Source organism: Hydra vulgaris, chromosome 03 (assembly GCF_038396675.1).
Source record: "Hydra vulgaris chromosome 03, alternate assembly HydraT2T_AEP".
NCBI lineage: Eukaryota > Metazoa > Cnidaria > Hydrozoa > Anthoathecata > Hydridae > Hydra > Hydra vulgaris.
Window position 1 is genome coordinate 41,831,165 of NC_088922.1, and position 13,549 is coordinate 41,844,713.

General features: G+C 28.0%; 1 protein-coding gene across 3 annotated transcripts in view; it reads left to right on the top strand.

Annotated features, from left to right (window-relative positions):
• LOC100209217 (dynein axonemal heavy chain 5) overlaps positions 1–13,549 on the top strand; it is a 132,397-nt gene that overhangs the window by 79,199 nt on the left and 39,649 nt on the right. For all 3 annotated transcript variants that reach the window (XM_065793250.1, XM_065793249.1, XM_065793251.1), the window contains 8 exons: positions 739–902; positions 1,011–1,242; positions 1,370–1,507; positions 1,657–1,734; positions 6,667–6,813; positions 6,900–7,072; positions 7,588–7,678; positions 12,696–12,971. In XM_065793250.1, coding sequence (XP_065649322.1) covers positions 739–902; positions 1,011–1,242; positions 1,370–1,507; positions 1,657–1,734; positions 6,667–6,813; positions 6,900–7,072; positions 7,588–7,678; positions 12,696–12,971 — 1,299 coding nt within the window. The remainder of the gene's footprint in view (positions 1–738; positions 903–1,010; positions 1,243–1,369; positions 1,508–1,656; positions 1,735–6,666; positions 6,814–6,899; positions 7,073–7,587; positions 7,679–12,695; positions 12,972–13,549) is intronic.

Here is a 13,549-nt window from a genome sequence, read left to right on the forward strand (position 1 = left end):
CTAAACTTTCCAGCATAAACTTTAAAAGATTGTTTATTAGAAAAACTACGCCAAGTGCTTTACTACCAGGAACATACTTCTATGGCTTTACTGCTTGTAATATGTTGCATAATCTTTGTACTATATTGTAAACTAAAACTTCTTTTTTAAATCTTAAATATATTATTTATTGATATTGCAACAGTTGATGATAAGCAAAGACTTAATGTAATTTAACAGAAACAAAGTAGAGCAAAGATGTGGACAACTTGTTACTTATGGAATTACGTGTATTCAGTGCAGTCATTTTTAATAGAGCATTAATTATCAATTTGGATTGATGCTAGGGTGCATGTATGAATTAGTTTTACATGATAAAATGGATTAATGGATTGGGTAATTAATAGTGCAGCAAAAAAAAAAATTATTAAACAATTTCTTAGGCAGCAAAAAAAAATTTTTGTTTCTAAGATTCTGATCAACTGGATTAAAATAGAAAAAAATTCTAAAGTTACTTTTGAATTTAAAAAAAAAATGAAAGTATGACCACTATGAGCAGACAATGGCTGGACAAAATTAATGTAATTAATGTAATTACAAAATTAATGTAATTGCAGCTATAATAATTAATTATTATAGCTGCAATTACATTAATTTAAAATTTAAAAATCGCAACCTCAGGTTAAAGCAAATGTATTAAAAAGTGTTAATATATTTTAAGCATCTTTTTTTCTAAACTAGCTTATTCATTCTATTTAGGAAGCTAAAAGATTTAATCAAATTGACAAGTCTTGGGTGAAAATAATGAATCGTGCTCATGAAATTCAAAATGTTGTTTCATGTTGTGTAGGCGATGATACATTGACTCAGCTGTTACCTCATCTATTGGAGCAGTTAGAAATATGTCAAAAATCATTATGTGGGTAAGTATAACTGTATTTTTTCTATTTAAATGAGTCACTGAAGTTTTTTTCTATTTAGTATAAATGTAAAATTTTGTTTTTATAATTATTTTTCACTTTTGCTGACAGATATCTTGAAAAGAAACGTTTGATATTCCCTCGATTTTTTTTTGTGAGTGATCCAGCATTATTAGAAATACTTGGTCAAGCAAGTGATTCACACACCATCCAATCTCATTTACTTGCAGTTTTTGATAATGTGAATAGAGTTTCATTTGATGAAAAACATTACGATAAAATACTTGAGATCTGTTCAAAAGAAGGAGAGAAAATATCTTTGCAAAATCCTGTTTTAGCTTCAGTAATATAAGTTAAAATATTATTTATTAAAATTTTTTTTTCATAAATTTTAAATATCAAATTAAAAATGCCAAGATATGTTTACAATGTTCTTATGGAATGTGTCCTTATATTTATTTCTGTAATAGGGTAATGTTGAAACTTGGCTTGGTTTCTTGTTGGCTGAATCTAAAAACTCTCTCCACTATGTTATTCGTATGGCAAAAAATTCAATTAGTGAAGTTAACTTTCAACTTATAAATTTTCTGTCAAGTTATCCAGCTCAAGTAAAACCTAAAGAAAACTTTATTAATTTTAAAAAATTAATTTTTTAATCAAAGTATTTTAGTGTTTCTTGAGAACATACAAAACAAGTTTTTTTGGTTTTTATGTTTAGTTGTTCTGTTAATAAAACTTATTATACATTTTTTTAAAGGTGAGCCTACTTGGTTTACAAATGCTCTGGACAATGAAATCAGAATTAGCTTTATCAAAGTCAAAGATTGATAGGAAGGTATCTTTTATAATAGTTTATTTATTATAATAAATTATTTATGATAGGAAAGTATTTATAATACTTCAGTAATAAAATTTCATTTTTATTTTTTTGTGCGAAGGTTTATTTACCAACTCCTTGTATGAAGCCCTATCTCTGTTCATTGTTTCTTTTGTATAAAGGTTTTTTTACCACCCCTATGTATAAAGCCTTTTCTCTGTTCATTGCTTTTGTTATCTATTATAAAAAAGCAAACAACATTATTTGCTATAACCAGTAAACCCTCTAAAATTCAAAAATTCCTTAATCACTGGCGAAAGACAGCCAACACCCACTTGTAGCAATTATCTATAGTTGATCATTTCTAATATATTTACTGATGTGTTTCTACATTTCTTTTCTGTTTATTTCTTGTCACTGTAGAAAGATTCTTATACACTTTTATAAATGAAAACAGTTTTAAGGTAGCTAGCAAAGGTTATTCTGCTGGTGCTTAAATTAAATTGTCTTAATATCTTAGTTTTGATGACCTTTACCAAGGTCATTTTGTAGTCATTTTTGGTTCGCATAATGATTATTTTTGATAAAATAATAAAAGTTTGCTGCAAATCAAATAGCATGTTGTCTTAAATATTAGAAAGTATTATCTGTAGTTTTTTTTCTATCATTTGATAAAGATTTTTTAACTTGAGATTGGTTTGTATTATGTTGGATCAGGTTGTTTCAGCATTGATTATATTGGTTATTTCAGTATTGCAAGGTTTTTTAACTTGTGATTGGTTGTATTATGTTGGATCAGGTTGTTTCAGCATTGGTTATATTGGTTGTTTCAGTATTGCAAGGTTTTTTAACTTGTGATTGGTTGTATTATGTTGGATCAGGTTGTTTCAGCATTGGATATAAACAAATTTAGTGAATTATGAAATTAATGTCTAAAAAAATCTACAAGCTTTCATTGCAACACTCACAAAGACAACTTGCAAATTTTCATTTTAAATGTTACAAGTTTTTAATTAAATATTGTGTTTCTTAATTACACATTTCAATTTTTAATTACATAATTATTTTTTTTATTTTTACGACTAGGCAACTCGTTCTATTAACTACTAATAAGGGTACAGCTCTAAAACTCAGTTTTATGGTTCTGAGGCTGGCTGGTAGTCAGGTTTCTTGAACTCTGTGGTAGCTTTCGGAGAGGCTGATTCCATCAACAGCTGTAAAATATCAGAGTACTAAAAGTGCCATGGATATAGATGGACATGCATGGACAGTGCCCCTGTTCGTACTTTTAGTGTGCATTGTCAAGACCACACTTGGTGCCCTTGTTATGGGCTTAGGGTTTATTAATAGTAATGAGGTGATTGCTCTTTAATCAATTTTAAAATGACTAAAGTACCAAAAACTATAAAACAAAAAACCATCATCTTCACCAAGTTCTTTAAATCTATCATTCACTAATATTTGTGGTCTTTGAATTAGCTTTTCTTCTGTTGTGTCTTATCTTTTGCAAAGTTCACCAGACCTACTTGCTTTTGTGAGACTAGTTTGAGTTCAGCTATCTCATCTTGTGATCTTAGTGTTGATGGTTATCTTACTTTAATTTGAAAAGACTCCAATAGTCACATGCTTGGCCTGGGCATCTACATTTGTAAGAATTCATTTTAATGCTCATCACACTGAATGGCTTGGCTCTAGTGTCAGTGACTCTGCAGGCGTTAAGGCCCACAACTTTTACCTTTCCTAATCTCTAATACAAGTAGTCAATTTTCCAACTCGCTTTTCAGACAACCCAAATTATTTATCTTCTCTACTTGACTTATGTCTTGTTTCTGGTCCTAGTCAGTGCTCAGTTTCTCCATTAGGTGAGACTGAGCACTGATTAGGACCATTATTATTCACCCTTAGGTGCTTCTGATCACAGTTTGATCTCTCTAAAACTATTATCTCATTCTTCTTCATCATAAAAATCCCCTTATCATTATACTTCTTACAACAACCTTAAAGCTGACTAGAACTCATTCCGTAATTTTCTTAGTGATGGCCCTTGGGTAGAAATCTTTCGTCTTCTTGCTGGTAAATTCTTATGTCACTTCTTGGATTCAGGCTGGCATTAAATCTTTTATTCCCTCTTGATGATTCCAAGTCAAGCCTCACTCTTCATGGTTTTCCTCTCATTGTGCTGCTGCAATTTGCAATTGTAACCATTACTTTGATATCTATCAGCAAAATGATGTCTGTTTACTACTAGCAGTAGTAAACAGGCGTCTGCTTTCTGGAGAAAGCAGACATCTGTTTGCTACTGCTAGAAACCATTGTAAAAAGAATTTGTCTTTTGCCAAAGCCTGTTATTATGAGGTCACTAAATTTTATTCACCAGAAGTCACGAGAGCCAAATTTTTCTTCTCAAAAATTAGGCTCTCGTGACTTCTGGTGAATCTTTAACAGAATCTATAACAAGAGTAAATCTGTTATTCCACCTCTCTTGTATTGTTTAGATTTTGTCACCTTACCTAAAGACAAAGCTGAACTGTTTGCTAAGAACTTTGCATCAATATCAACTCTTGATTCCACTAGCCACTAGTTCTACCTGATATAGCCAACAAATAGATTAATCAATTGCCTGACTTTCGTATCACTCCAGCTTCTGTATCTAAAGTGATTTCCTGCTTAGACTCTTCTACAGCTTGTGATCGGGACAACATACCTGTTATAATCTTGGAGAAGTGTTCCCTGAAGCTGTTGTCTATGCTTTCAAAACTATTTAACAAGTGCTTATCAGAGCCTTGTTTTCCTGCCTGCTGGAAAACAGCATCTGTTATCCTTATTTTCAAAAATTCTGAAGAGCGATCTGACTCGTCTAACTACCAGCCCATTAGTTTTCTTACTATCATAAGCAAGATTTTTGAGTCTTTAATTAACAAACACTTGATCTCTCATTTTGAATCTAATAACTTACTTTCTGATCATCAATATGGGTTTTGATCTTCTTGCTCTACTGCTGATTTGTTAACAGTAATAACTGATAGGTTTTATTGTGCATTAAATAGATGTGGAGAGGTAAGCTTAAATGTATCTTTTTACAATGTATCAGGTAACATCTTCAAGGTTATTGAATTCTTCCTTACCAATTGTTTTATTAAAGTTGTCCTTGATGGACAGCACTCTTCTCCATATCCAATCACTTCAGGGGTTCCTCAAGGTTTTATCCTCGGCCCTATACTTTTTTTAATTTACATTAATAATCTTCCAGATATTCTCACATCTAAGGTGGAATTGTCACTGATGATACTACCATTTATTCTTGTCTTGATTAAAGCCAACACTCTCTGACTGTTTGGAGGGGGCATTTGAGCTTGAAGACGATCTCAGTTCTTCCACAGTATGGGGCTCACAGTGTCTGGTAAACAATGCATCTCTTTATTGTGCTCGCCACTTTCTTACACCAGATTCTATTCTTTATCTCTTTAAATCTCATATCTGTCCTTATATGGAATACTGTTGCCATATCTGGGGCAGATCTTCCAATGATGCCCTTTCTCATTTAGACAAGGTGCAAAAATACATTGTAAACATAGTTGGACCTGCTCATGCAGCTAACCTCCAACCATTATCACATTGTTGTAATATTGCTTCTCTTTCTCTTTTCTATAAATTCTATAATAAGCACTGCTCTAAAAAGCTAGCATCTCTTGTGCCATCTACTAAAAATTTTTTTCGTGTTATTCGTCGTGCATTTAAGACTCATCCTCCTACTGTTAGTGCTCCAAAAATTCTTACTTGTCTAGTTTCTTTCCTCGAACATCAGTCTTTTGGAATTTGCTTCCTTCATCTTATTTTCTTAACTCATATAATTTGCAATCTTTTAAGTTGTCTGTTAATCATTATCTCTAATTATTTTTGAGTTTTTAAAATGATCATTTTTTGAATTTGTAATAGCGGCTTTGCAACCACAAATGATGTTTTATTTAAAAAAAAATCATTTGTGCAAATTTTCAATGCAGCCACTTATTTAAAAATCATTTTGAGTACAAAAGAAAAATGTTTAGGAAGGAAAACCGAAAAAACAATTGCGATAAAAACAAGCTGATTTTTTTTTAAGAACTAATAAAATTTAAAAATTGAACAATATTTAGTAATATTTTTTAATAGATTTGACGGTTAAGTTAAACCCAAGCATTAACTTTAATTTTCATAAACTTAAATATGTTTTTTAAATCAAAATTAAGTCATATATTTTTTATCAGAATTAAATTATGTTTTTATGATCTTTGCTTCAAAGCAATGAAAAAGTAAAAATAAACTTTTAATTTTATTTAAGTTTTTTTCATTACTAATGAAAAAATTTATTTAAATTTATTATTTAGATAGCGCTTATATTAAACATTGTCATTTAAACTTTTGTAACAAATATTTTTACACAAGCTTCATTCAAAAGTTAATGTGACTTTTTTTTAAATTAATTGCTTCTTTTATCTTACCACTTATAGTATAATTTAAAAGTTAAAAAAGGATAAAAAGTAGCTTAACCGAAATCGCTTAATGCTTACGTAAAAATTGCTTAAGGCGTATGTAAATCACTCTACACTTAACGCTTTAAAGCAAGGCCTGATATAGCTCTATAAACTCTATAAAATATATATAGCTTTATAAATTTCATCTTTTCTTTTCCAATAACTTCTAACTCTAATAGTGGTTGCTTGTGGCCTTGTTGTAAGTGAAGATGTTGAAAGAAAAGAAATAAAAATTTTTTTTTTTTCATTTGTAAATTCAATTTTTTTTTTTAATTTTAATATAGATGACTTTATTAACACTTTTACATTTTTAATCATATTTTGAAAAAGTGTACATATAGACACTGAAAAGTATTTTTTAATTTAACTTATATTGGAAACTAATAAGTACTTTACAGTTTAGATTATGGCACTCACTGATGAATGCTTTTTAATTTAGATTATGGCACAAACTAATGAATACTTTTTAGCTGTACTCAATGAACTTATTGGTGTGACAACAAAAGATATAACACAAATGGAAAGAATAAAGTTTGAGACACTTGTTACAATTCATGTACATCAGCGAGACATCTTTGATGACTTAGTAAATTGGTTTTCATTATTTTATCTTAATTGTATCCACTATCAGATCTTGTTAAAAAATATATAAGTACAAAATTTTTTTATTAGGTCAATCTTCGTATAAAATCTATATCAGACTTCGAATGGTTGAAACAGTCTCGGTTTTATTTCCATGAAGAATCAGACAAGTGCCTTGTTTCCATCACTAATGTTACTTTTGTTTACCAAAATGAATTTTTAGGTTGCACTGATCGCCTTGTCATTACCCCACTTACAGACAGGTAGTTTTTTGTTATTTTTGTTATTTTGAACATTTATTATATTTTTACATTATTTATAATTAAATCATTTAACTTGAGGTATTTTTTGCTTCTGTTATTTTTGTTTTTAAAATAGTAAGTTATAAAACTTTACTTAACACAGTATTTTAAAAACAAAACAAAAGGAATTGTTCAACTTCTTTAAAAATTTTTAGAATTTTAATAAGGTTAAAACTTTGAATATTATTCAATTTGTTTTCCATTTAGTTGGTTCACTCAGTAAATCAACTTATGGTCTTCAATTTCATTTACTTTTTTTAAATTCGTTTACTTAAAAACATGTTTTAAATTTTCTTGAAATTCGACGAATAAAAAATTTTGTAACTGAAAGATAATTGTTATTTAAAAGCTATTATGAGTTATAGTTATTTATTTAAAGAGTATTATTAAATATAACCGTTTGTTATGTATTTAAAAGTTATTATTTATAATTGTTAATTTTAAATTTTTTAATTAGGTTATCATTTTTATATTAGGTGTTACATTACTCTAGCTCAAGCTCTCCACATGTCAATGGGTGGTGCACCTGCAGGACCAGCAGGAACTGGAAAAACAGAAACTGTCAAAGTAATAATTTGAATATATATATACATATTGGTTGAATTTTATTGGTGCACATTTTCTTGCTTTTAAAGTTAAATGTAATGCATCTTGGTACATGCCCTTGCATTTTAGTATGATTTTTTAAACTTGAAATAATTTTAATAACTTTCAGGAAATTTAGATTATAGGAATGCTAAAGTGAGTATTTCCTTGATAATGTAGGAATTGATTTGTAAGATTTACTTCAAGAACGTAATAATTTCTTAGCTGAAGTTCTTAGAAAGTTTAGTTTTAATGAAGTCTTAGTCAGTTTTGAAATTGTTAATATTGAAATATATAAAATACTTCACGTATTTGCAAACAAAAAGTATTTTTCAATTTGTTTTCTTTATTTTTTTGCTCAGTTAAAAATGTGCATGTAAAGTTCATACTTCTAATTGATGGTAGTTATGTTTATTTACTGCATAATTCAGTCTTAATATATTTAAACAAATGTTTGTATACAATTACAAAGTTGAGCTTTTTTCATTAAGATACCTTTAGGAGTTAGCTTTATCCTAGTTTTTTAACTACTTAAAACCATTTTCCCCCCGGGCTATTAGACAAACTAATGCATATGCTTTATAATTCAAATATGCCCTAAATTTTTTTTTTCACTAATTAAAGGCAATTCTTATTCTTGACTATTATTTTTGTTAAAACTGATGTGGTCTCAAAACAATGTTTTTCTAACTAATCATAAACTTGGAATATGTCTAATTTTAGTTGTTACTTACACTTTTATTTTGTTAAAATTCTTATTATTTTTATGATTGTTATATGCCTTAAGAATAATCAAAAATAATCTCTACTTATTATTTGGACTGTTGAGAAAGCATTACCTTATGCATTTTATTTTTTCTGTTAGTTTGCAATTATAAAAACTTTTTTTGCTTTTACTTTTTAAATGAATATATTTTTATGGTAACTTTTACATTTTACCTTCACATTTGGTTTTTATCACAATGGTTATCTTTTAATATTACAACTACTGTTTTTTTGTTTTTTTTAATTATTATTTTCTCCCAACAAGGGTACAAGGAACCACTGTTGAGTTGGAAGTTGTAAAGTTGTAGGTTGTATGAGTCAGAGGAAAACATAAAAATTGGAGAGAGTTCCAAACGGTTAAAGTGCGAAGAAATAAACTAGACGAATAAAAGTTTTTAGAAGCATGCAGGTACAGATACAGTAAACAAACGAGACTTTGCTGAATGACAAGTTAAGTAAAAACGAGTTTTAGTTGATGGAACTAAAATGATAACTTATTTATGCAGCGTCCATGATAGTATTTGTAGAAAAGAGAAAGAGCTTAGCAGCTTAGCAGATATATTGTAGAAAAGCTAGTAGCGTAACAGATAGAGTGAAGAAAAGAGAAAGAGCTTAGCAAGCTTAGCAGATAGAGCAGGTCCAACTACATTTACAATGCAGTTTAGGACCTTGCCTTGAAGAAAAAGAGCATCATTAGAAGAACCATCCCAAGTATGACAACAGTATTCCATACAGGGAGGGATAAGAGATTTGTAGAAGTAGAGAATGGAATCAGGAGTAAGAAAATGCCGACCATGAAAAAGAAATATTTTACTTAAGATCAAAGATATTATTTTTGACAGTTTTTTTATTTGACACTTAAATATTTTTATATTTTTTTCATGCCAATGTTTGTTATGGAAGTTGTTTCTATTTGTCAATTTCGTTCATCCCTCAGGTATTCACTGCTTGCTTGTGAAATTTTTATGAAAAAGTTAAAAATAATTTTTATGTTTATTTTATACTTTATTTTTATTAAGCTTTTAATTTTTTTGACTCGATGAAAAAAAAAGTTAAAAAAATGAATAACTAATTTAACAAGTTTTATTTAATTAAACAAATGTATTGCTTATGTATTGCAAGTTAGTTTTAGTAACTACAATATTTTAGTGTTTCATAAAATTATAAAAACCTTTAGTATGGTTTATTGCATTTAAAGAGCTGTTTAAATGTTTAATGGGTTTTGTTCAATTTTATTTTGTTCAAACATTTTTATTCTGATCAGCACTCTATGTTTTTTGAAACAGTTAGTGTTACATTACAATTATATAACAAGTAAAGCAGTTTGTATGATTTTAAAAAATTGTAATAGTTTATGATCTTAGTAGCAAGCAACATTGGTGCAATATTGTTACAATATTTATATCAATATTGGCTAAATAATGTTAACAATATTGCATCAATAACAAATGTTTACATTTTGATAATATATATAGCCACTATCAACTTACAATATTGACAATATATAAACTGCAATATAATGCCAACATTTTTTTTTTATCATAATAATTTAAATAACGCTTCTAGTTTAACACAGTTTATTTATATTGAATACAGTAAATACATACATGCTCATACAATACACAAGCACTGTCAAAAGTATAGGATTCCATACAAATTTTAAATAAACATATAGGGTATTGTGGTTTATCCTCCTGTGGCTAATTGCCATTAGAGACCACATACCCAAGCCAGCAAAGACAATTTCAGCTCACTAAAGAGCATCATCACCCGCTTTGCTGACTTTGAAGAGTGAGTTTAGGAAGAATAAAGAAAGTGAAAGTCAGAAGTAGTCGAGTTAGAATGAAAGCATAGAGAAAGCGGACAGATAATTGTACTAGATGTTAGAATGTGCAATTTATACTATTAATTAGATTACCTAACTAATGTATTAGTATAAACGCAGTCAACATTGCTGATGACGTTTGTTTATACTTACTATCAATACAAAAATTTTAAATAAACATATAAGTATCATTTTATTACAGCAAATTAACTTTAAAAAACCAAAATATTGCTTGACATTTTATATACATTTTTACTTGGGTTTATAAAAACTTAAAATGGAAATGTCCAATGTAAGCATGCCAATACAGCACAAATCTTAGCATTTTATTATTGGACGAACAAAATGTTGGAGCAATATCACATACTAATACTTGCCAATATTTGTATGCTAATATTGGCGCAATATTGTTTACCATTATTGGGATTATTAAATAGTTTTTAATAATCCCAATAATGGTAAACAATATTGTGCCAATATTTGCATACAAATATTGGCAAGTATTAGTATGCACTATTGCTTCAATACTGTTTGTTCAATAATAGAATGCTAATATTTGTGCCATATTGGCATGTTTATATTGGACAATAGGGGAGTATTGAATATATTAAATTTGTATAATTGGTAATTCCATGTCAATTGGCCAAGAAAGTAAATTACTCAAAAAAAAAAAATTTCTTTCAATTTAAAAAAAATAAAGATAACTTTGAAAACTGTCTTCAAAAATTTTTTTGCCTAATACTTGTTCTATTTGGTTGATGATCTTTCTTAAATTATTTTAAGAAAGTTCATATGTTTATAAGAACTTTGATTTGCAAGTATACAGATTAAAAACAGTGATCCATCAAAAATAATGATTTTAAAAGAGTTTTAGATTAGATAATTTTAAACTTGAAATAATTTTAAAATTGAAAAAAGTATAATTTTTAATACTAAAATGTTAACATCAAGTTGTTTAATTAACTAAAATCCGACAGTAAAAAAAAAAATATTCTGCCATTACATCAATAAAAAAGAAAATTATCACATTTTAAGATCATTATTTTAATTGATATTTAATTCTAAAATTTTAACATCAAGTTGTTTTCAAGAACTATCAACAGTAACAAAAAAACATTCTGTCATTACACTAGTATATAAGAAATTTATTACATATTAAATTCATCATTAAAATATTTAACATAAACAAATTAATTACAATTAAACAACCTTGTTAAAGAAACAAAAGATTATCTTTTACATTCAAAAAAAGATAAAAGAAATCAGTCACTGTTTAGTTTTCCATTACCATGGTGTTTAAGTTGCTTTGATTATATTAATTACAAATTATTTCTCATTTTTAATTTAATGTGAAATGCAACTTAGTATTTAGTTTTACAGTAAGAATGGATTCGTGTGATTATGAAAAAACTATCAAAAAATATCATAAACTAAACTATTGTAGAAACACTGATTTAAAGAGATTTGATTATTACAGAGAAGATGCCAGAGAAAAATAAATTTGAAGATCTGGATTAACAGATGACAAAATTTTAATAATCTGCAGTGGCCCCAGAGACTATGTGGGAATCCCACATGGGCCTTGAACTTTTTTTTTTACTAACTATATTCTTTAAATGATCAACAAATAATTTTTTATTCATTTTATTTATTCTTTTACGAATTAAGTTTTTGAATTATCTGATTTGAAATGTTAAACTTTAAAATTATATTAGTATTTTGCATAATAGCATCCAAACATTATCTAACATCATCATCATCATCATCATCATCATCATCATGCAAACATTATCTAACGTTATCAACATGAAAACATTATATATCATCGTCAACATGCAATATTATCTAACATCGTCAACATGCAAACATTATCTAACATCATCATCGTCAACATGCAAACATTATATAACATCATTAACATGCAAACATCCAACATTGTCCTTACAAATAATAGCAAATATCTTTATTACATAACATATGGATTTTACTAAATTAAAGAAACCGCGTCAAATGTTCAATTAAGCAATTGCAGCAGTCAGATGGGAATTCAAGATTGTGAATTTTTTTAATTAAAAGAAATCGCGATTGCTGATTTCTTTCATATTTTAGGATCTTCTTGGAGCCAGAGGCTAAAATTTTCAAGAAATTTTTATTTTACTAAGTACTCTCAACTGTATAAAAATCAGCAAAATCTTAGATGTATGGCTATGGCGACATGGCTTGGGTCAATTGACATGGAATAACCCTAATATTGATATCATGCTATAAAATTAGCGTTATTTTTATATTTCTAATTTACTTTCATAAAACTATTTGTAAGTATTAGTTTACAATAAATTAAAAATAGTTTTAAAAAATTAATTAAAAAAAAAGCATGCAAATCACATTATATATTTTATTGTTATGCAGGATATGGGTAAAGCACTTGGAAAATATGTTGTTGTGTTTAATTGTTCAGACCAAATGGATTATAGAGGGTTAGGAAGAATATTCAAAGGACTTGCTCAATCTGGTAGCTGGGGGTGCTTCGATGAATTTAATCGTATAGAATTGCCTGTTCTTTCTGTTGCTGCCCAGCAGATTTATATTGTTTTGAGTGCCAAAAAAGAGCATAAAAATGATTTTGTCTTTTCTGATGGTGATATTGTCAAACTTAATTCTGAGTTTGGTTTGTTTTTAACAATGGTAAGGAAACATTTGAATATTTTTTATAAAGCTAAATTATAGTTTATTCATGACATTTTTTATATTTGTGTGTTTCACTTTTTTTTATTTCTAATATCACAATCTGGATTACTTCAAATAAAAACCATTAAAAATGGTAACCATTAAAATAATTGAAGAAACTGATGAAATTTCTTACTTTTATTTTCTCATTTTTTTAATATTGTTTTATCAACTGGTTTATTTAGGGATAGGCAAAGCCAGGCAAAATCAAATTGTAGCTGTAAAATATAGCTTTTGATATAGCTGCAAGTGGAGTGTATCATGGCCTACTGTTATTATACGGCCTGATTTGTTGCATTTTCCGTAAAAAATTAAGAGGCCAGTTTTTTTATGAGAAATGTTTATTTTATTAAGATGGTCGAGGAATACTTGAGATTATCATCATGTAATTACATTATGCTATACAATATTTTTCGCTAACTGATTCCATGTTTCAGTATATTCCAAAAACATATGAAATACTGAAACAGGCTTTCAAATAGCTATGTATCAAAATGCTACTAAAACAAACTTACATATTGCAAAGACTACTTACA